At 42.2% G+C, this 23,708-nt stretch overlaps 1 protein-coding gene across 1 annotated transcript; it reads right to left on the minus strand.

The window, feature by feature from the left end:
* Window positions 1–13,780: 13,780 nt before the first annotated feature.
* LOC311147890 (cytochrome P450 2K1-like) lies at window positions 13,781–23,013 on the minus strand. Its single transcript, XM_084184717.1, has 8 exons — window positions 22,704–23,013; window positions 19,918–20,080; window positions 18,788–18,937; window positions 18,527–18,687; window positions 18,228–18,407; window positions 17,951–18,092; window positions 16,160–16,486; window positions 13,781–15,434 (listed from the first exon to the last, which is right to left on the minus strand). The coding sequence occupies exons 1-8, from the start codon at window positions 22,908–22,910 to the stop codon at window positions 15,247–15,249; spliced, it is 1,518 nt and encodes a 505-aa protein (XP_084040843.1). The 5' UTR covers window positions 22,911–23,013; the 3' UTR covers window positions 13,781–15,246.
* Window positions 23,014–23,708: the final 695 nt, after the last annotated feature.

A 23,708-nucleotide genomic window follows, 5' to 3' on the forward strand; every position in this document is an offset into this window, starting at 1 on the left:
CCTTACTCTAAATTGGACACTTACACTGATATCAGTACTGGCCAATCCCCTCTAAAGTATTAATTCCTGCAAAAAGAAATTAACTGTACATTTTACATTTAATGTAGTAGGAGTCAATGGTTTTGTTCTCTTCAATTGAGATAAAAATTGGACTCCCTTTACTCCCTTGTGTTGTAACGCAAAAAATATATACTGTCAAAATGTACAGTTCATTGCTTTTTGCAGGAATTAATACTTTACCACAACTACTTGAAATTATAGGACATTATGACAGTTCAAATTATAGATTATAAAAAAACACTGCATATTCATGTATTTCATGAATACACAATAATTAGAATTTGTTGGTTACTTGGATAGGTTCAAGTACAAACACACAAACAATGCACTGCACTATAGTGTGTCTAGCTTACGCTAACTTTCAACAACCGTTCCCAGCTTACGCTAAATTTCAACAACCGTTCCTAGCTTACGCTAACTTTCAACAACCGTTCCTAGCTTACGCTAACTTTCAACAACCGTTCCTAGCTTACGCTAACTTTCAACAACCGTTCCTAGCTTACGCTAACTTTCAACAACCGTTCCTAGCTTCGCTAACTTTCAACAACCGTTCCTAGCTTACGCTAACTTTCAACAACCATTCCTAGCTTCGCTAACTTTCAACAACCGTTCCTAGCTTACGCTAACTTTCAACAACCGTTCCTAGCTTACGCTAACTTTCAACAACCGTTCGATGGAAACAAAAGGAAAGAAAGAAAATACAGAACCAATTGAAAATCACATAAAATCACATATGAGCACAATATCACAAATGTCACAGGCATTTGTCTCAATCGCACTCCACACTGCCCTTTCACACCTGGACAAAAGGAACACCTATGTGAGAATGCTGTTCATTGACTACAGCTCAGTGTTCAACTCCATAGTGCCCACAAAGCTCATCACTAAGCTAAGGAACGTGGGACTAAACACCTCCCTCTGCAACTGGATCCTGGACTTCCTGACGGGCCATCCCCAGGTGGTAAGGGTAGGCAACAACACATCTGCCACGATGATCCTCAACACGTGGGCCCCTCAGGGGTGTGTGCTCAGTCCCCTCCTGTACTCCCTGTTCACCCACGACTGCGTGGCCAAGCACGACTTCAACACCATCATTAAGTTTGCTGACAACGGTGGTAGGCCTGATCACCGACAATGATGAGACAGCCTATAGGGAGGAGGTCAGAGACCTGACAGTGTGGTGCCAGGACAACAACATCTCCCTCAACGTGAGCAAGACAAAGGAGATGATAGTGGACTACAGGAAAAAGAGGGCCAAACACGCCCCCATTCACATCGACGGGGCTGTAGTGGAGCGGGTCGAGAGTTTCAAGTTCCTTGGTGTCCACATCACCAACAAACTATCATGGTCCAAACACACCAAGAAATTCATGAAGAGGGCAAGACAATGCCTTTTCCCCTCAGGAGACTGAAAAGATTTGGCATTGGTCCCCAGATCCTCAAAAAGTTCTACAGCTGCACCATCGAGAGCATCCTGACCGGTTGCATCACTGCCTGGTATGGCAACTGCTCGGCATCCGACCGTAAGGCACTACAAAGGGTAGCCCGTACAGCTCAGTACATCACTGGGGCCAAGCTTCCTGCCATCCAGGACCTATCTATTAGGCGGTGTCAGCGGAAGAACCCAAAAATTGTCAAAGACGCCAGTCACTCAAGTCATAGACTGTTCTCTCTGCTACCGCAAGGCAAGCGGTACCGGAGTGCCAAGTCCAGGTCCAAAAGTCTTCTTAACAGCTTCTATCCCCAAGCCATAAGACTTCTGAGCAATTAATCAAATGGCCACCCGGACTATTTACATTGACCCTCCCTTTGTTTTTACACCGCTGCTACTCGCTATTATTATCTATGCATAGTCACTTTACCCCTACCTACATGTACAAGTTACCTCAACTAACCTGTACCCACGCACATTGATTCGGTACAGGTACCTCTCTAGAAAGCCTCATTATTGTTATTTTATTGTGTTACTTATTTACATTTTTAATTTTTAACTTTAGTTTAGAAAATATTTTCTTAACTTTATTTTCTTAAAACTGCATTGTTGGTTAAGGGCTTGTAAGTAAGTATTTCACGGTAAGGTCTACACCTATTGTAGTCGGTGCATGTGACAAATAAAATTTGATTTGATTTTAAATCAAACAACATAAATATTTACCTTAATATTTACAACTTGATGGAGATAATATATGCCATTTAGCAGACGCTTTTATCCATAAGGACTTACAGCTCATTCACATATATTATTCAAAATACACTGTATCAATCTGCAATAACAATAACCTTTTTATGTTGGTCTAAAGCCGTGTGTAATATACATTGGGACCAGACTCTCATCTCAGACACGGCTCACAGCACACAACTGGTGTGGTGAAGGAGTGAGGGTGAACCCCAGGGATGGTGTGAGGTCCAGATCATCCTCTGTTACCCCGGGAGGAGGAGAGAAACAAAATCTCTGCAGGAGGGAGGTGAAGAAAAGGAAGAGCTCCATCCTGGCCAGACCCTCTCCTAGACACACCCTACGACCTGCGAGGGTGACCCCAGTGAGATTAAAAAATATAGCATAATTATAATAATAATATGAAAGCTGTCCAAAAAGCTACTTTGATTTCTCAATTTGATTTCCCTTCTCCATGCCCAACAAAATGTAAATGTATATGTTAAAATGAATGCACCTGCATAAAAGGCATAGAGGAATCACAGACGTCCCCTGCAGTGAGAGACTGGCAGAGAGCTGTTACTTGTGTATTCAGAATGACAGTAATCACCTCTGACAGCTTTTTGTCAGGTCCAAGGTTTTTCACTGTGACGTTAGTGCATGCAACTCTTATAACACAACATCAAAAGGGAACCGCTATGGTCAACGATTCAGTATAGCCTTGGAAGGTGACGTCTCGGCTGGTGGTGTGAGGGATGGACATGGGTACAATGTTGGCCAGTTTCTGGGTCTCATGGATCACTGCATCAGTGTAGGGCAGGTTCTTCCTGTCCTCTACCAAGGCCTGACGACTTCCTATGATCATGCTTATCAGTCTGGAAAAAAGACAGTGCCAATGTTCCTATAACCCAGAGGTGAAACATTAATCTGAATGATCTTTAGCTCGTTATCAATGACCTGTGTTTCAGGTTGGCCTCTTGCCAATGTTTACTGCTAATAACACCTTAAGTGTCTCTGTGTTTTGTGTCACTATGTAAAAGGTCTCGGAACGGTTTTTATCAGTGGCAGTCGGTGCCGTTTAAGATGAGGGAGGCTGAATTTTTATTTATATTACAGCATATTGGATGAATGTCATTCATATTCCATTCACCCAGTTCAATGTAACAGCGATAGGTTTAGGCTACTACATGATACTCAAATATACACACACACACACGCACGTGGGAACACATACACACACACACACACACACACACACACACACACACACACACACACACACACACACACACACACTCACTCCCTTTAAACCCCTTATGCTCCTTTGAGACCCCTCTTTCAAAGTCACTGAGATATCTTCTTCTAGCCATGGTAGCCAAAATAATGGGCAACTGGGCATTTTAATACATGACCCTAAGCATGACGGGATGTACTCTGAACAAAAATATAAACGCAACATGCAACAACTTCAACGATTTTACTGAGTTACAGTTCATATAAGGAAATAGGTCAATTGAAATAAATTAATAGGCCCAAATCTATGGATTTCACACGACTGGGACAGATATGCATATGTTGGTCACAGATACCTTAAAAAAAAAAAAATGGGGTGTGGATCAGAAACCAGTCAGTATCTGGTGTGACCACCATTTGCCTCATGCAGCGCAACACATCTCCTTTGCATAGAGTTGATCAAGCTGTTATTTGTGGCCTGTGGAATGTTGTCCCACTCCTCTTGAATGGCTGTGCAAAGTTGCTGGACATTGGTGGGACTGGAACACGCTGTCATACACATCGATCCAGAGTATCCCAAACATGCTCCATGGGTAACATGTCTGGTGAGTATGCAGGCCATGGAAAAACGGGGACATTTTCAGCTTCCAGGAATTGTGTACAGATACTTGTGACATGGGGACGTGCATTATCATGCTGAAACATGAGGTGATGGCAGTGGATGAATGGCACGACAATGGGCCTCAGGATCTCGTCACGGTATCTCTGTGCATTCAAATTGCCATTAATAAAATGCAATTGTGTTCGTTGTCCGTAGCTTATGCCTGCCCATACCATAACCCCACCACCACTATGGGGCACTCTGTTCACAACGTTGACATCAGCAAACCGCTCGCCCACACGATGCCATTCACTCTGTCTGCCATCTTTCCGGTACAGTTGAAACTGCAGAGCACACAGATGAGCTTCCCTGAGACTGTTTCTGACAGTTTGTGTAGAAGTTCTTCGGTTGTGCAAACCCACAGTTTCATCAGCTGTCCGGGTGGCTGGTCTCAGACGATCCCGCAGGTGAAGAAGCCGGATGTGGAGGTCCTGGGCTGGCGTGGTTACACGTTGTCTGCGGTTGTGAGGCCGGTTGGACGTACAGCCAAATTCTCTAAAACAACGTTGGAGGCGGCTTATGGTAGAGAAATTAACATAAAATGATCTGACAACAGCTCTGGTGGACAGTCCTGCAGTCAGCATGCCTATTGCATTCTCCATCAAAACTTGAGACATCTGTGGCGTTGTGTTGTGTGACAAAACTGCACATTTTAGAGTGGCCTTTTATTGTTCCCAGCACAAGGTGCACCTTGTATTGGACAGGGACAGTATTGGACAGGGACAATGTTGGACATGGACAATGTTGGACAGGGACAGTGTATAGAGCAGACTGTGCCAATCCAACAAGAAGTGAGTCACCAAGGAGGAAGTCAAGGCCATGGAGAAGGGTGGCATTAAGAAGAAAGCCTCATAAATGCTCACTCTGTCATAACAGTCCCTCATCAGTTTGGGCTTCACTGTGTGGTTGTTTCTCTCACTTACCTACCGCAGTAGGCCTTCTGTCAGAGAGAAACAGGATAAGTCCCCACAGCCCTCCTCCCATCAATATTGGCAATTACACACAAGAAGAGCTATGTTTTAAGTGAATGCAGGTTTAGACAAGATTGACATTCCATTAGAACGATAAACAGGTGGAGTATCATAACTAAAGCGTAAATTACAAAAAGATGGAAGCAGAGGAATTGTAGTTACATCCATGGGCAAAACAACACTATGTTTGCCTCACATTCCAGCATAATCTGACGACATAAAACACCAGCCTGATGTTGATGTGACCACAGCAGTTGTCTTAGCGGTTGTGGTGTGGGTTGCCCTGGGTTGAGGGGTGGTTGGTCTGAGGTGAGAGGTGGGTTGGTCTGGGGAGAGAGGTGGGTTGGTCTGGGGTGAGAGGTGGGTTGGTCTGGGGTGAGAGGTGGGTTGGTCTAGGGTGAGAGGTGGGTTGGTCTGGGGTGAGGGGTGGGGTGGGTTGGTCTGGCGTGAGGGGTGGGTTGGTCTGGGGTGAGAGGTAGGTTGGTCTGGGGTGAGGGGTGGTTGGTCTGGGGAGAGAGGTAGGTTGGTCTGGGGTGAGAGGTGGGTTGGTCTGGGGTGAGGGGTGGGTTGGTCTGGGGTGAGGGGTGGTTGGTCTGGGGAGAGAGGTAGGTTGGTCTGGGGTGAGAGGTGGGTTGGTCTGGGGTGAGGGGTGGGTTGGTCTGGGGTGAGAGGTGGGTTGGTCTGGGGTGAGAGGTGGGTTGGTCTGGGGAGAGAGGTGGGTTGGTCTGGGGTGAGAGGTGGGTTGGTCTGGGGTGAGAGGTGGGTTGGTCTAGGGTGAGAGGTGGGTTGGTCTGGGGTGAGGGGTGGGGTGGGTTTGTCTGGCGTGAGGGGTGGGTTGGTCTGGGGTGAGGGGTGTCTGGGTTGAGAGGTGAGGCATGTCAGAGGACCACCATATGTTCCAATCCCTTAGACTATGGGACCGTTTGTTTTCCTTTCTCTCAGAGCAAGCTCTGTTGACTAGCCAGGCAGCCTGGTGAAAGAAAGAAAGAAAGAAAGAAAGAAAGAAAGAAAGAAAGAAAGAAAGAAAGAAAGAAAGAAAGAAAGAAAGAAAGAAAGAAAGAAAGAAAGAAAGAAAGAAAGAAAGAAAGAAAGAAAGAAAGAAAGAAAGAAAGAAAGAAAGAAAGAAAGAAAGAAAGCCAGTCAGCCAGCCAACCAACCAACCAAACAACCTTTTACCAGTCAATCGATCAATAATATAATAATACTTTTAGCAAAAATGTTTATTTTTAATTCACAATGAGAATAGAAAGGTTCAGATCTTTTGTAAAACATCACAGTATGGTTGAAGTATATATGGCAAATAGAAATCCTATATGGATGGTGTTAAGAGATAGATGGGAGGTATTGAATGGAGTTGAAGGATGGGACTAATAACAAATAACAACAAATAATTACAAAGATAGCTAATAATGTAAGCATAATGTGTCCATAATAAGTATATAGGTTGTATGTTGGGAGCTTTTGGGAAAGAGCACAGTTAGAAAGATATGGCAGATAGAAGCAAACCGGATGGACATCATGAAAATGATCGGAGAGGTTGAGAGTAGAAGAAGTTCAGGAGCAAAAAAAATAAAATAAATATATATAATAGAATTATTGTAAAATTGACTGTGTCCATAAGGGGTAGATAGTAAGTATAGGCCGGAAGTAGAGGCCTGGGCATTGTTGTTCAATAATTTACTCCAAGTAGGGAAAGGATGGCGGGTTTGAAAAGTAATAAAGGGGAGTATATATATAAAAAACATGGGGGATTGGAAGTGATGCAGACAATAACATTGATAGAAGTTACAATCTATCTGCAATATTAAGCTGATCCATCCCACACCCCCACACCCCCCCCCCAAAAAAACCCCAACCTTCTAAGACAACAGAGATGTGGTCCGTAAATCTTCCTGCATAGCCAGGCCTCCTGAACCCACACTCTTAGATGACCTTTTTACTTTGTTAAGTATCTGTGAATGTGGGTGCCCGTCATGTTATGTGGCTACATGCCTTGCAACAATACACTTCATTGTACCGGTGCACCGTAGGCACTTCATGTGTTTGATTTAACCCACCTGGGAGACCAGGTGTGTTGAATTTAGGCAATTACTGAACTGATCAATTAGCTCAGTTGGTCAGGTGTGGTGCCTAGTTGGAACAAAATCATGCAATACCTGCGGCACTCCAGGAACAGGGTTGCCTGCCCCTGTACTAATGTACTGTATGCAAGCCCTTACAATTACTGTAATAAGTTCAACTCAGCTCTATGGCTTCCTGACAGTTAAACTGTTTCAGACAGGTGAGGTAACTAATGTAGTTCAATTCAAACCCACTCTCCCATTTCTTAAATGTGACTAAACACCCTCAGAATCCATGACCATTGTTTAGTTTCCCTCAACAGCATAACCCAGTTTCTCCTTAACGAAGTCTTGGCTTCACTCCCAGACAGCTTCTCTGTAATTAAACATAATCACTCGAGACATTCTCATCCAGAAAGTCTATGTGTGTGATTTGTGCGTGCATGTGTGTGTACATGCATGTGTGTGTGTGCATGTGCGTGCAAGAAAGAGAGAAAACAGGAGAGAAAGACAGAGAAAAAGACAGAGAGAAATACAGAGAGAAAAACAGAGAGAATTCCCATCATGGAAATAGTCTCTGTGTTGAACCATAGTATGCCATGAGGAGGACAGCCACAGGAAACCCAGATGAGTGACATTTGAACGCCTAATGCAGTACATGTAGTCATTCACCCACACAGAGCAGAGCAGAGGAGAGGAGACTTGTAGACACCAATCTTAATATTTACAGGGATGCTTGGTTATCCAGCCAAACCCAAATAGCTTGAAACAAAAGGTGGAGGCAGAGTGGAAGAAGGGCACCAACGTGGCTGGAACGAAAAGAGAAAACAAACAGTCAGATGGAATCCCTTCATTTTTTAACTTCCTGCCTCAGCCCATTTTCTGTAGAGTTCACAGGTGGGAAGTAGTGTACGTACGTTTCCTATAAATACAGACTGTAGAGATGCTGGGTTGTCAGTCACTAAGGCATTACAGTGGCTGCAGGTGGATGTGTTCCCTATTTCTCTACACAGGCACCTTCCCATCTGTCTTGGTGTGAAGAGTTAGTTGAAGACTTTTCCAAGGGAAACATTAAAATATTAGAAAATCCAGGTCCTTCCAAAGAGGCTGTGACAAGCTGGGCGCGTCCTTCCAAAGAGGCTGTGACAAGCTGGGAACGTCCTTCCAAAGAGGCTGGGAAAAGCTGGGAACGTCCTTCCAAAGAGGCTGGGACAAGCTTGGAGCGTCCTTCCAAAGAGGCTGTGACAAGCTGGGCGCGTCCTTCCAAAGAGGCTGTGACAAGCTGGGCGCGTCCTTCCAAAGAGGCTGTGACAAGCTGGGAACGTCCTTCCAAAGAGGCTGTGACAAGCTGGGCGCGTCCTTCCAAAGAGGCTGTGACAAGCTGGGAACGTCCTTCCAAAGAGGCTGTGACAAGCTGGGCGCGTCCTTCCAAAGAGGCTGTGACAAGTGCTTTTGTCAAGAGTTTGGCTTCTTCTTCTTTTCGTGAGTAAAATTGTGCCAAATCATTAAAATGTAGTCAGAATTGTCAATTTGAAAGGCTCAATCATTTTTAACAATTGTTTATCACACCCAGCACGGTATTGTTGCATAAAGACCTCATGTCTCTTGTGTATGGTCTGTAATATGCACATGCCCAGATCTGGACTACAGCTGGATCGACTGATTATACTGCACCTCTATACCTCTGTCTGCACAATGTAGCCCTTTCCTGCAGTCAAATAACCAAAGCGCACCTCTAGTGGCCTCATGGGTGGAATATTATTCATATCTTTCATAATTTCATAATTAATAAACATGATTTATTTATTTTCGCAGAAAATCCGGGGTTTCTTTGTCAAACGGTTTTGTCGTCTGTGATATATATAAAGTGTAATATTGGGATTGAAACTCGAAATTGAATACGTTTCAACTCTATATCTGACATGGTACAGGTGTCTTCTTTTTTAAGCCCATAACCATGTGTGTGAGGTGTATAACATATATGAAATCATGTAGTAACCAAAAAAGAGTTAAACAAATCAAAATATATTTTACCTTGATGACAGCTTTGCACACTCTTGGCATTCTCTCAACCAGCTTCACCTGGAAGGCTTTTCAAACAGTCTTGAAGGAGTTCCCACATATGCTGAGCACTTGTTGGCTTCTTTTCATTCACTCTGCGGTCTGACTCATCCCAAACCATCTCAATTGGGTTGAGGTCGGGGGATTGTGGAGGCCAGGTCATCATCTGATGCAGCACTCCATCACTCTCCTTCTTGGTAAAATAGCCCTTACACAGCCTGGAGGTGTGTTGAGTCATTGTCCTGTTGAAAAACAAATGATAGTCCCACTTAGCCCAAACCAGATGGGATGGCGTATCGCCTTAGAATGCTGTGGTAGCCATGCTGGTTAAGTGTGCCTTGAATTCTAAATAAATCACAGACAGTGTCACCAGCAAAGCATCCCCACACTATAACACCCCCTCCTCCATGCTTTATGGTGGAAATACACATGCAGAGATCATCCGTTAACCCACACCGCGTCTCACAAAGACATAGCGGTTGGAACCAAAAATCTCCAATTTGGACTCCAGACCAAAGGGCAAATTTCCACCGGTATAATGTCCATTGCTCGTGTTTCTTGGCCTTTTGTGGAAAATAACCACCATACTTTATTACAAATAAGGTCTTACAGAGTTTTTGTTGCATCAAGAAATGACTTTATTAAAGTTTTCAACAAAGCCAATACCCGTCTGCAGAGGGGCACCCATTCTTAAGGTCCCCCTCCTCTTCAGTTTTCCCGCTCTTTTATTGCTCTGCCCACTTCTTTTGTCCCTGAGGACGGCTGAACTATTACTCCAACCAATCACCCGCTCCCCTGTACCTCACCCCCTCAATCTGTAATCAATCAAGAAGATACCAAGGAGACAAAGGTCTAGCCCAAACTCTATTCAACCCTGGTGCCGCTCCCTTCACTGTGTTTGAAGAGAGAGACAAAAACAAACGGCCCAATTCAGTTAGCCACAAATAATTTTTACTATATGTTCATGACTAACTCAATTTCATCTGATAATCCATTAAAACTACACATCAGACCCAAGCAAGTCTCTTCTTCTTATTGGTGTCCTTTAGTAGTGGTTTCTTTGCAGCAATTCGACCATGAAGGCCTGATTCACAGTCTCCTCTGAACAGTTGATGTTGAGATGTGTCTGTTACTTGAACTCTGTGAAGCATTTACAGTGAGGGAAAAAAGTATTTGATCCCCTGGTGATTTTGTACGTTTGCCCACTGACAAAGAAATGATCAGTCTATAATTTTAATGGTAGGTTTATTTGAACAGTGAGAGACAGAATAACATCAACAAAATACAGAAAACGCACGTGATAAATGTTATAAATTGATTTGCATTTTAATGAGAGAAATAAGTATTTGACCCCCTCTCAATCAGAAAGATTTCTGGCTCCCAGGTGTCTTTTATACAGGTAACGAGCTGAGATTAGGAGCACACTCTTAAAGGGAGTGCTCCTAATCTCAGCTTGTTACCTGTATAAAAGACACCTGTCCACAGAAGCAATCAATCAATCAGATTCCAAACTCTCCACCATGGCCAAGACCAAAGAGCTCTCCAAGGATGTCAGGGACAAGATTGTAGACCTACACAAGGCTGGAATGGGCTACAAGACCATCACCAAGCAGCTTGGTGAGAAGGTGACAACAGTTGGTGCAATTATTTGCAAATGGAAGATACACTAAATAACTGTCAATCTCCCTCGGCCTGGGGCTCCATGCAAGATCTCACCTCGTGGAGTTGCAATGATCATGAGAACGGTGAGGAATCAGCCCAGGACTACACGGGAGGATCTTGTCAATGATATCAAGGCAGCTGGGACCATAGTCACCAAGAAAGCAATTGGTAACACACTACGCCGTGAAGGACTGAAATCCTGCAGCGCCCGCAAGATCCCCCTGCTTAAGAAAGAACATATACAGGAAGTTTGCCAATGAAGATCTGAATGATTCAGAGGAGAACTGGGTGAAAGTGTTGTGGTCAGATGAGACCAAAATCGAGCTCTTTGGCATCAGCTCAACTTGCCGTGTTTGGAGGAGGAGGAATGCTGCCTATGACCCCAAGAACACCATCCCCACCGTCAAACATGGAGGTGGAAACATTATGCTTTGGGGGTGTTTTTCTGCTAAGGGGACAGGACAACTTCACCGCATCAAAGGGACAGTGGACGGGGCCATGTACCATCAAATCTTGGGTGAGAACCTCTTTCCCTCAGCCAGGGCATTGAAAATGGGTCGTGGATGGGTATTCCAGCATGACAATGACCCAAAACACACGGCCAAGGCAAGAAAAGAGTGGCTCAAGAAGAAGCACATTAAGGTCCTGGAGTGGCCTAGCCAGTCTCCAGACCTTAATCCCATAGAAAATCTGTGGAGGGAGCTGAAGGTTCGAGTTGCCAAACATCAGCCTCGAAACCTTAATGACTTGGAGAAGATCTGAAAAGAGGACTGGGACAAAATCCCTCCTGAGATGTGTGCAAACCTGGTGGCCAACTACAAGAAACGTCTGACCTCTGTGATTGCCAACAAGGGTTTTGCCACCAAGTACTAAGTCATGTTTTGCAGAGGGGTCAAATACTTATTTCCCTCATTAAAATGCAAATCAATTTATAACATTTTTGACATGGGTTTTTCTGGATTTTTTTGTTGTTATTCTGTCTCTCACTGTTCAAATAAACCTACCATTAAAATTATAGACTGATCATGTCTTTGTCAGTGGGCAAACGTACAAAATCAGCAGGGGATCAAATACTTTTTTCCCTCACTGTATTTGGGCTGCAATTTCTGAGACTGGTAACTCTAATGAACTTATCCTCTGCAGCAGAGGTAACTCTGGGTCTTCCATTCTTGTGGTGGTCCTCATGAGAGCCAGTTTCATCATAGCGCTTGATGGTTTTTGTGACTGCACTTGAATAAGCTTTCAAAGTTCTTGAAATGTTCCATGTTGACTGACCTTCATGTCTTAAAGTAATGATGGACTGTCATTTCTCTTTGCTTATTTGAGCTGTTCTTGCCATAATATGGACTTGGTATTTTACCAAATAGGGGGGCTACCTTGTCAAAACACGACTGATTGGCTCAAACGCATTAAGAAGGAAAGAAATTCCACAAATTAACTTTTAACAAGGCACACCTGTTAAGTGAAATGCATTCCAGGTGACTACCTCATGAAGCTGGTTGAGAGAATGCCAAGAGTGTGCAAAGCTGTCATCAAGGCAAAGGGTGGCTATTTGAAGAATCTCAAATATAAAATATATTTTGATTTGTTTAACACTTTTTTGGTTACTACATGATTCCATATGTGTTATTTCATAGTTTTGATGTTTTCAGTATTATTCCACAATGTAGAAAATAGTAAAAATAAAGAAAAACCCTTGAATGATTAGGTGTGTCCAAAAATTTGACTGGTAGTGTACGTGCTCTCCTCCTCTCACCTTTTCCCTTCTCTTGTGGACTTCAATGCACAACTTACCAAGCTGAACCATATCATAACCGCTACACACAGCCCACATCGTTGTCACCATATTCTAAAACTTTTGACCAGTAGTGTAAGTGTAATATATTTATTTTCTTCCAGAACCTATATCATTTCTGTACTTGCATTCAGTTCCAGTGTATTGAGTTCAATATAAGTTCATTCAGATAGTGATCTCATCTGTTCTGATGTTCACACCCTAAGGCTTTGTTCCATTGTTAATGCTCGCTCAAGAATAAGATTGCTCATGAATGGTTGTTGTAAAAACATAAAGGGAACATAAAGGGAATTTAAATATTTCATATGTATATGCTTGTAAATGAAAAGGTATGATTATTTTTCCATTAAAGAGCTCCCTCTGACATAGCCCTGAGGTTCATCTTCCATACCCAATATTGTCTTTTAACATAACCTCTAGAATGGCATGACCTTCTATTGAAAAATAGATAGATGAAAAAAAATATATACTTTATGAAAAATGAATCCAATTTAAAGGTAGATTTAGTTTGGATCAAATTGAATTTGATGATATCTAGCTACTGCATCAGCGTGAATTCAGTATGAATGAACCAGTGAAACCTTATTATTATTCCGTTGGGATAGAACAGATCTAGTGAAACATATCAAGATTACATGAAAAACTATCAACAGGACAGTCAGTGGGAGAAGGAACAGGTGAAGGAGGGTACTGATAAACTCTCTGTAGCAAAAATAAGATCCTTGGAGACGCCACAGAATTTAATAAAACACAATTGTTTGACATTTTTGAATAGTACACGCTATTGTGTACTAAGTTGCTATCAGGAACAATAAAAGGGTTCTTCGGCTGTCCCCATAGGAGAACCCTTTGAAGAACCCTTTTTGGTTCCCGGTAGAACTCCCCTTTTGGGTTCCATGTAAAACCCTTTCCACAGAGGGTTCTACATGGAACCCAAAAGGGTTCTCCTGTGGGGACAGCCGAAGAACCCCATTTGGATCCCTTTTTTCTAAGAACATTTTAAATAAAGAAAGATTTTCATTTATTTATTTGATATTTTTGTTGGATTTCTTTCCCTCAAGCTAAATATTCAGCAATCGACTATAGATTAGGATCATTAAAAAAACATACAGTTAATATACATGTATATATTTTATTGTTAATGATAATATAATACAGTTATCCTTGAATAAGGGGAAAGGGAAGGATGGGGGTACTGGTGTGTAAGTATCTTAACTGGTTAACATATATCTCACGTGAGAATGATGAGTGTAGGTTGGCTCATAGTGATGACCGGAATGGGACAACTGGAACGGAACCAAACACCTGGTTTCCCATGTTTGGATGTGATTGACTCTGTTTCACCCACCTCACCGCAGCCACCAATACAAGCCCGTCCCTGATTAAAGTGACAAGTGACACCAATGATACAATCATCTGCATATACATCCACATACCTACATAGCTATCTATTTTCATATCTTCACATCATTAGAAAAGCTTTCAGAAAGTGCCAGAGTGACTAGCTCTTAGTATTTTTCATTCAATACATTAATACCAGCATGAAAAAGTCAAAGAATATTACCAATTTCCATAATTTCCCCCTGATTAGTCAAAAAATGAACTGGAAATGTCTGAGTCTCTTTGGTGAGAGGGACCGGTGAAAAAACTGCACTATAAGTCATAAAGTTGTCCTGTAAAAAAGTGCAATCTATTGACAGTACAACTAGCAGTATAGAGGGCACTAGACTTGAGGCAAACATCTTGGACCTTGGATGATCCTCTTGGATGTTGGTAAGAAGTGTACACTTCCTGTACATTTAGATTACCATTTTAGGCCATATTTTGGGGACTTCTAGATTACAAATGTGGCTGTTATTTGTGGATCCCAATGTTCAAGACATAAGGCCTTCCACTGACAAACTGCTGCATTCCAATGTGCCTTTCATCAAACCCAATTCAGGGATTATATTTTTGGAACCCCATTTTTTTTAGGGGGGGCGGGGGGGGATTACATCATTGGATTCAAGAAATGTATCCTGAGGTCGCTCTGGATAAGAGCGTCTGCTAAATGATGTTAATGTAAATGTAATTATATTCTTGAATTCAAGAAACTGATCCTCGGACTGTATTCTTGAATTACAAACCAAGAATATTATCCCAGGAGTAGGGGGTAGGGAGATCACTTCTATGGAGCTCAGTGGGGGTAAGGGCACTTGCAGTATAAGAATAGGATCCTAACATCCAAGTTTGCTCTCTCAATCATAACGTCCACTTCCTGCGGACATTGACATTTTACATAGGACCCCACCTAGGGCATCCCTAAAAGGTCATTTGAGTGTCATGTTTCTAGATCAAAATTGGTTTTACACAAATGCCCCTCAGACATCATACGGATGTCAGCATCTAGGACTGCAAGGCCACTCTGAATGGTGATCAAAAGCTGCTTCAGTTCATTTTGGTCCAATCAACTTTAAACCTCCGATCCCTGTAGCCAGTTATATATATTCATATCATTCATGTCCATGTTCAGCGACAAAATAGTTGTTCAGCATATTCATAAAGTTGAGAGTCTAGTGTGTAATATACATTGGGACCAGACTCTCATCTCAGACCCGGCTCACAGCACACAACTGGTGTGGTGAAGGAGTGAGGGTGAACCCCAGGGATGGTGTGAGGTCCAGATCATCCTCTGTTACCCCGGGAGGAGGAGAGAAACAAAATCTCTGCAGGAGGGAGGTGAAGAAAAGGAAGAGCTCCATCCTGGCCAGACCCTCTCCTAGACACACCCTACGACCTGGAAGAGGAATATGAGGAAGCAACATGAGGACAATAGATCTGTAACTATATAATAACATAGATAACTATAGGTTCCTATAGTTGACAAATATCAATATTCCCACTGGGCACAGACGTCAATTTAATGTCTATTCCACGTTGGTACAACATCATTTCCATCCCCTCAACTCTCTTTGAGTCAAAGCAATGAGGATATCAGATTTAGTTAGTTGAGCACCATAGAAGGATATCAGAATTAGTTAATTGAGCACCGTAGAAGGATATCAGATTTGGTTAATTGAGCACCATAGAAGGATATCAGATTTAGTTAGTTGAGCACCATAGAAGTATATCAGATTTAGTTAATTGAGCACCATAGAAGGATATCAGAATTAGTTAATTGAGCACCATAGAAGGATATCAGATTTGGTTAATTGAGCACCATAGAAGGATATCAGATTTAGTTAGTTGAGCACCATAGAAGGATATCAGATTTAGTTTAATTGAGCACCATAGAAGGATATCAGATTTAGTTATTTGAGCACCATAGAAGGATATCAGATTTAGTTAATTGAGCACCATAGAAGGATATCAGATTTAGTTAATTGAGCACCATATAAGGATATCAGATTTAGTTAATTGAGCACCATAGAAGGATATCAGATGTAGTTAACTGAGCACCATAGAAGGATATCAGATGTAGTTAATTGCTGAATGATAGTATTAAAAAACAGTGGGACTCACCTGCAGAGAAGGGCATGAAGGCATCCTTCTTGACGAATCGACCTTCTTCGTCCAGAAAGTGGGCGGGGTTAAAGGTGTGAGGGCTCTCCCATTCGCTCTCATCTCGCAGGACAGACGTCAGCAGAGGAAACACATCAGTCCCCTTTTTGATGAAGTATCCCTGGAAGGTGATGTCTCGGCTGGTGGTGTGAGGGATGGCCATGGGTGCAATGTTGGCCAGTCTCTGGGTCTCATGGATCACTGCATCAGTGTAGGGCAGGTTCTTCCTGTCCTCTACCAAGGCCTGACGACTTCCTATGACCCTGCTTATCTCCTCATGGACCCGGTCTGGAAAACAAAGGAAGAGGGAGGGACAAAGATACTATAAAATCTGATTGGTCTTTAGTTGAGGGAGGGACAAAGACACTATAAAATCTGAATGATCTTTATCCAGAGGGAGGGACAAGCATGTATCTGTTAATTCAATTCAAAGACCTGTGATTCGAGTGGGAAATTTGCCAACATTTACAGCAAGGAAAACCTTATTTACATAAGTATTCAGACCCTTTGCTATGAGACTCAAAATTGAGCTCAGGTGCATCCTGTTTCCATTGATCATTCTTGAGATGTTTCTACAACTTGATTGGAGTCCACCTGTGGTAAATTCAATTGATTGGACATGATTTGGAAAGGCACACACCTGTGTATATAATGTCCCACAGTTGACAGTGCATGTCACAGCAAAAACCAAGCCATGAGGTTAAATGGAAGAAGTTTGGAACCACCAAGACTCTTCCTAGAGCTGGCCGCCCGGCCAAACTGAACAATTGGGGGAGAAGGTCCTTGTTTAGGGAGGTTGCCCAATAACCTGATGGTCACTCTGACAGAGCTCTAGAGTTCCTCTGTGGAGATGGGATAACCTTCCAGAAGGACAATAATCTCTGCAGCACTCCTCCAACCAGGCCTTTATGGTAGAATGGCCAGACAGAAGCCAATCCTCAGTAAAACGCACATGACAGCCCACTTGGAGTTTGCCAAAAGGCACCTACAGGACTCTCAGACCATGAAAAACAAGACTCTCTGTTCTGATGAAACCAAGAAACCTTTGGTCTGAATGCCAAGCGTCACGTCTGGAGGAAAACAGCTCATCACCTGGCCAATACCATCCCTACGGTGTAGCATGGTGGTGGCAGCACCATGCTGTGGGGATGTTTTTCAGCGGCAGGGACTGGGAGACTAGTCAGGATCGAGGTAAAGATGAACGGAGCAAAGTACAGAGAGATCCTTGATGAAAATCTGCTCCAGAGCGCTTAAGACCTCAGACTGGGGCATAGGTTCACCTTCCAACAGGAAGTTGCCCAGCCAGAACCCGGACTTGAACCCGATCGAACATCTCTGAAGAAACCTGAAAATAGCTGTACAGTGATGGTCCCCATCCAACCTCACAGAGCTTGAGAGGATCTCCAGAGAAGAACGGGAGAAACTCCCCAAATACAGGTGTACAAAGCTTGTAGCGTCATACCCAAGAAGACTCGAGGCTGTTACCGCTGCCAAAGGTGCTTCAACAAAGTATGGAGTATAGGGTCTGTGATATTTTTATTTATTTATTATTAATACATTTGCAAACATTTCCAAAAACCTGGTTTTGCTTTGTCATTTTGGGATATTGTGTGTAGATTGATGAGGGAAAAAAACTGTTTTAATCTATTTTAGAATAAGGCTGTAACTTAACAAAAAAGAAAGGGTCTGAATACTTTCCGAATGCACTGTACAACGTGTTTGTCAGGTGAGTGTGTGAGTATCAGTCCTTACCCTGTATATGGGGGTACTTGGCCATGAGCAGCAGACCCCAGCGCAGGGTTGTCCCGGTGGTGTCGGTACCAGCAGCAAACAGGTTGGCCACTGTCTGTATGAGATTCTCATTGTGGTAATGAGAGTTCATGTTGCCTGATTCCTTTTAATACATAAACAAACAAACACAGGTCATGTTTCAGTAAACAAGAACAGGTATTTCTAAATCATCTACCCGGACCCTCTAGTTATTCACTCCAAGAAATGACATGTTTATAACTGTAATAACTCTTTATACCTCCAGGGTCTGCTTTCGGACAAGGAACGAGTCCACAAAGCCTCTACACATCTGAGGGTTGAGAGTCTCCTTCAGCCCCCTCACCAGCTCCATCATCTCCTCTTTGTTGTTGGTAACATTTTTAATGATACGGGTCCTGGACTTCAGCAATGGGCCCAACCATGGGAACATGTTGTACAACTTTAAATAAAAAGCAACGCAAGAATGAACTCTGTATATATTATACTTGGACTAATTTAGTCTAGTGTGACCAGTCTGTCATTGTTCTCAAAGTAAACATGATAAGCACCGTATCGTACCTGTATTGAAACAGATCCTCCAAGTTGGATGGCCTCATTGGCTTGATCCACCGAGCGTCGGAACCGGGGATCAGAGTATTCAAACCTGCTGCCGTACACAATGCTGCAGATGATGTTGGAGACGGCGTAATTAATTGGCTGGGTTGTATCAAATGCTTTACCTGTGACAAAGAGCAACAACAGACTCAAAATGAGAAAAACTGAGACAAGATGAAGACTTATTTTTCTTGTGTTATTGATATAAGAACATCAAACTTTTACCCTTGTGCTCTTCAAACACTTCAGTCAGGTAGCGAATTTCTTCAATAATCTTCTCCTCGCTCGCTTTCTTGCCCATTCCAAAGTCCCTAAGGTTTGTCAGGGCAAAGCGTCTCATCTCTTTCCATGAATCTCCATTGGCAAATACAATACCTATAAAAAAGTACAGTAGAACAAAATTGTTCTGATGTAGTAGTTGAGTGACATTCTTAAAGGAATAGAAATCTATTTTAAGAAGAACACATTAATGGAAGTAGCAGGTTTCATACAAAATCAGATTTTTTATATTTTATATCAGATATTTGGGGTTGTTAGAGCCGTTCAGCCATACTGAACACAGAAGAGCATCGTATATATTGTTGTTGGTTTTTACAGTATGGCACCAAGCAGTGGTGTAAAGTACTTAAGTAAAAATACTTTAAAGTACTACTTAAGTAGTATTTTGGGGTATCTGTACTTTACTATTTATATTTTTGACGACTTACTTTTACTTCACTACATTCCTTAAGAAAATTGTATACTTTTTACCCCATACATTTTCCTTGACACCCAAAGGTACTCGTTACATTTTGAATGTATATTAGGACAGGAAAATAGTCAAATTCACCCACTTATCAACCGAACATCCCTGGTCACCCCTACTGCCTCTGATCTGGCGGACTCACTAAACACACATGCTTCGTTTGTAAATGATGTCTGAGTGTGCCCCAGGCTATCCGTAAATTTTAAAAACAAGAAAATGGTGGTGTCTGGTTTGCTTAATGTAAGGAATTTGAAATAATAATATAATAATATGCCATTTAGCAGACGCTTTTATCCAAAGCTTTTATCCAAAGTGACTTACAGTCATGTGTGCATACTTTTACTTTTACTTTTGATACTTAAGTACATTTTAGCAATTACATTTACTTTTGTTACTTAAGTATATTTTATTTTAAACCAAATACTTTTAGACTTTTACTCAGGTAGAATTTTACTGGGTGACATTTTCTATTAAGGTATCGTTACTTTTACTCAAGTATGACAGTTGGGTACTTTTTCCACCACTGGCACCAAGCATGCCTACTTAACTGTCCATTGTCAAGGTTTGCAATGTAGTAGGCCTGAGAATCAGTTAAGTTATCTGACATTACCGTGTCCTTTGTTCATTTCATTAAACATATGATTGATGCCCCTGTCCCCAAACTCCTCTGCATGGTTGACCAGTGCTTGCTTGACTGTCTTGTATCCTGCAAGAACGACCACTTTTCTGGGTCCAATGTGAACTGTGAACACCGAGCCATATTTCTTGGACAGCTGTAAAACATGAAATAAGCCGAAAGGCCAGGTTTAGACAGATAAGATCCTTTCCTTTCAAAGCCAAATGCCTCGTAAAATGTGAGAGTATGAACTTCTGAGGTCAATGTTTGACAGACACGTTTTTTGTGTTACCTTCCAGAAATGAATGACTGATAATGTAAATACCCAGCTTGCACATAACGTTCTGAGAACCATGTTTCTTAGAGCTTGGTGAGAGCGTGGTTGTCATATGGTTATTCTGCAAACAACCTTCCCACATCTTTCTGGGAATGGTGCAGTATAGCTGCTTGGCTTTCGAACATTGTCACTTCATTTAAGGAACTTGACAAAAAATACGTTATTTTATTGGTATTTCATTACTTTAACAGAATGTTTCCTAAAAGTTCAAACATGGTTAAATTTAATTTAAATGTTGGTAATGTTCAGGAACGTTCTCAAACTGGTTTAACCTCTTAAGGATCTGACCCTTTTTTTCCAATTTTCGTCTAAAATGACATACCCAAATCTAACTGCCTGTAGCTCAGGACCTGAAGCAAGGATATGCATATTCTTGATACCATTTCAAAGGAAACACTTTGAAGTTTGTGGAAATGTGAAATTAATGTAGGAGAATATAACACATTAGATCTGGTAAAAGATAATACAAACAAAAAAACATGCGTTTTATTTTGTTCCATCATCTTTGAAATGCAAGAGAAAGGCCACAATATAATATAGCAGTTTAGGCGCAATTTAGATTTTTGCCACTAGATGGCAGCAGTGCGCGCGCAAAGCTTCAGATTGATCCAGTGAAGAATTGCAATACTGGACTATTTTGTCTGCCCAAATGTGCCAAATTGGTCAATTGATACATTTTTAAGTACATAACTATAGAGAACATACAAAAATGATATGGTAATACAAAATGTAAGTTTGGAATGTCATACACGATGGATCATTAGCTTATACCCTAACTTTCATAGATCTAGATGGCCGGTAGGGGTGGGTGTGGAGCCAGAGACAGCAGGGGTTCAAACTGTAGAACCCAGTCCCTACATTTGAATATATAAATTGATTTTATCAAACAAAACTATGCTACCTTTTATCTCTGGGACACTTAGGATGACAAATCAGAGCAAGATTACTGAATGTAAGTATATTATTTACCTTCAGAGGTGAATGTATCAAACCAGTTGACTTGATATGTTTTTTGTTGTTGTGCACTCTCCTCAAACAAAAACATGGTATTTTTTCACTGTAATAGCTACTGTAAATTGGACAGTGCAGTTAGATTTACAATAATGTAATCTTTCTGCCCCTATAAGACATGTCTATGTCCTGGAAAGTTTGCTGTTACTTACAACAGTCAAGCTAATCACATTAGCGCACATTAGCTCAACCGTCCCGTTTACTGGACACCGATCCCGACAAATGTTCTCAAATAGTTCAGAGAACAATAAGAAACAACATTCTTCTGTGGGAATTTGAGAACTTCATCATAATGTTTGAGAGACTCCTGAGTGGCGCAGTGGTCTAAGGCACTGCATCGCAGTGCTAACTGTGCCACTAGAGATCCTGGTTCGAATCCAGGCTCTGTCGCAGCCGGCCGCGACCGGGAGACTCATGGGCGGCGCACATTGGCCCAGCGTCGTCCAGGGTAGGGGAGGGAATGGCCGGCAGGGATGTAGCTCAGTTGATAGAGCATGGCGTTTGCAACGCCAGGGTTGTGGGTTCGATTCCCACGGGGGGCCAGTATAAAAAAAATATGTATTCACTAACTGTAAGTCGCTCTGGATAAGAGCGTCTGCTAAATGACTAAAATGTAAAAATGTAATGTTTCCTACAGGTTTCCTCATTGTTCTATTTAAAGTCATGTTCTCAAATTGTTCTGAGAACATTAAGAAAACTTTCCATAAAAACCACAAGAAAACTTTAATAACGTTCAGAGAACGTTCTAAGAATGTTATTTATAAACATACATTCCATTCTCAGCATCAACAAAACTCTCTCTATCCTCTATCTTGTTAAGTGTGTTCGGGTGTGTTGGCTGCACCTACTGTTCAGCCACAGCTAATCTTAATGAGTGCTTGTTTCCTTTTAAATGGGGTCTGTTTGAATAGACTAAAATTAACAGATTTGTATGATTAAAAGAACATGGCATGCTAGCTCCATCCTGGTGACGCTGTGGACCAATTCCATTGATAGAGAACAGAAAATTATAGGTTTGAATCTCATTGATGCTGTGTCACAATTAAAAGAGAAATGTGTTTTCAAGATTAATGCCTAAGGAAATGAAATTCCATGTGTCCTGTCTGTGCTTGGAATTCAAAAAAGCTAACACAAAATAAGCTAGCAGTGTTATTAAAAGTCTTATTGAAACAACATTAAAAAACCCTCAAGATAATCAATATTTTCCGCAAACTGTTCCCTTCTGTTCTCAGAACGTTTAAAAAACGTTACATTTTACCGGTCAGGAAACATATGGCTTCGTTCCCACAACCAATATGAAACCAAAAACATACGTTCCCACAACTTCCAAGAAACCAAATGTGCTAGCTGGGTACTGTGAGTCAATACCTTGAAAGGAGGTACTTGAAATTGAATAGTTCAAGCAAGCAAGCTTTTGACATTAAAATCTCACCTCACAGAGAGTCTGGTAGGGCCTCTTGAGATCCAGCTGGAGCAAGTTACCAAGCAGGGGCAGCGGCCTGGGTCCTGGAGGCTCCTTTCCGTGTTCCTCAGAGCTGGATCCAGAGGAAAGGAGGTAGAGGACCAGCAGAAACAGCACAGCCCCCACCAGTGTCACTGTGCTGGGAGCCTGGAGGAGAAGACCCTCCATAAGAGACATCCTCGATCTGAGCTATTACACCTTACACTGGGCTAAAAAGAGAGACCGCTTGTGCTCATACACAACAATAACTCTCTAAGAACTTCCTGCCCATTGAGATGCCTGCCTATGGAGCTCTTCTTATGTAGAGGAAGGGACTGCCTCGAGGGAGGAGCTAGGTGTCTAGGCAAACACACACCATAGTAAAACTGCCAAGACTACACAGCACATTCCCTGCAGATCATTGACTAAATGATAGCATGGTCTGATCATACTTTAGCTAAGGTCACTATGCCTGTCCTCATCCTGAGAGATGTTCCTCTTTATTACACCCTCGATAAAACACTGAATAGAACTGCAGACAAGTGGAAAAAGAATGAGGAAAAACCTGGGGATTAGGCAATAGCTCTGTGTGTTTGCTTCGGCTGTAACAGGGTGCTTCCTACACCACCCTATGTGAATGCCATTGAGTATAGAGAGCTCTGACTCGAGCCACACACAGGTTCTTAGACTTTGGTTTGGACAGGCGGGTTACAAAGTAGAGGCAGACAACAGTTTCCAAACAAATGTTTTATTAAGGCGTGGCTTAGTGTGGTTGTCCAGAAAAAAATTCAGTTTCACCAGTTCAGTTAAATATTTTGTCATTCAATTTATGAATAGTGATCTGTTGTATAGATTTAAAACAAAGTCAGCAAAGACCCAACACAGGAACAGAGAGATCATCTGAACAATCTTTAGCCCGGTATCGGTTCAATGACCTGTGCTTCAAGTCGGTCTCTTGCCAATGTTTAGAGCTGGCAACACCTGTCTCTGTGTTTT

The sequence above is a fragment of the Coregonus lavaretus genome, assembly GCF_964263955.1.
Source record: "Coregonus lavaretus genome assembly, chromosome: 20".
Taxonomy (NCBI): Eukaryota; Metazoa; Chordata; class Actinopteri; order Salmoniformes; family Salmonidae; genus Coregonus; species Coregonus lavaretus.

Bases quoted from the DNA above. Each gene is read 5' to 3' on its own strand.
- LOC311147890 (XM_084184717.1), bottom strand. From the start codon at position 22,910: ATGTCTCTTATGGAGGGTCTTCTCCTCCAGGCTCCCAGCACAGTGACA. The intron at 18,093-18,227 runs GTATAAAGAGTT...ATGTATTAAAAG, and splicing joins TCCGAAAGCAGACCCTGGAG to GAATCAGGCAACATGAACTC. The intron at 15,435-16,159 runs GTGAGTCCCACT...TTCCTCTTCCAG, and splicing joins CTTCATGCCCTTCTCTGCAG to GTCGTAGGGTGTGTCTAGGA.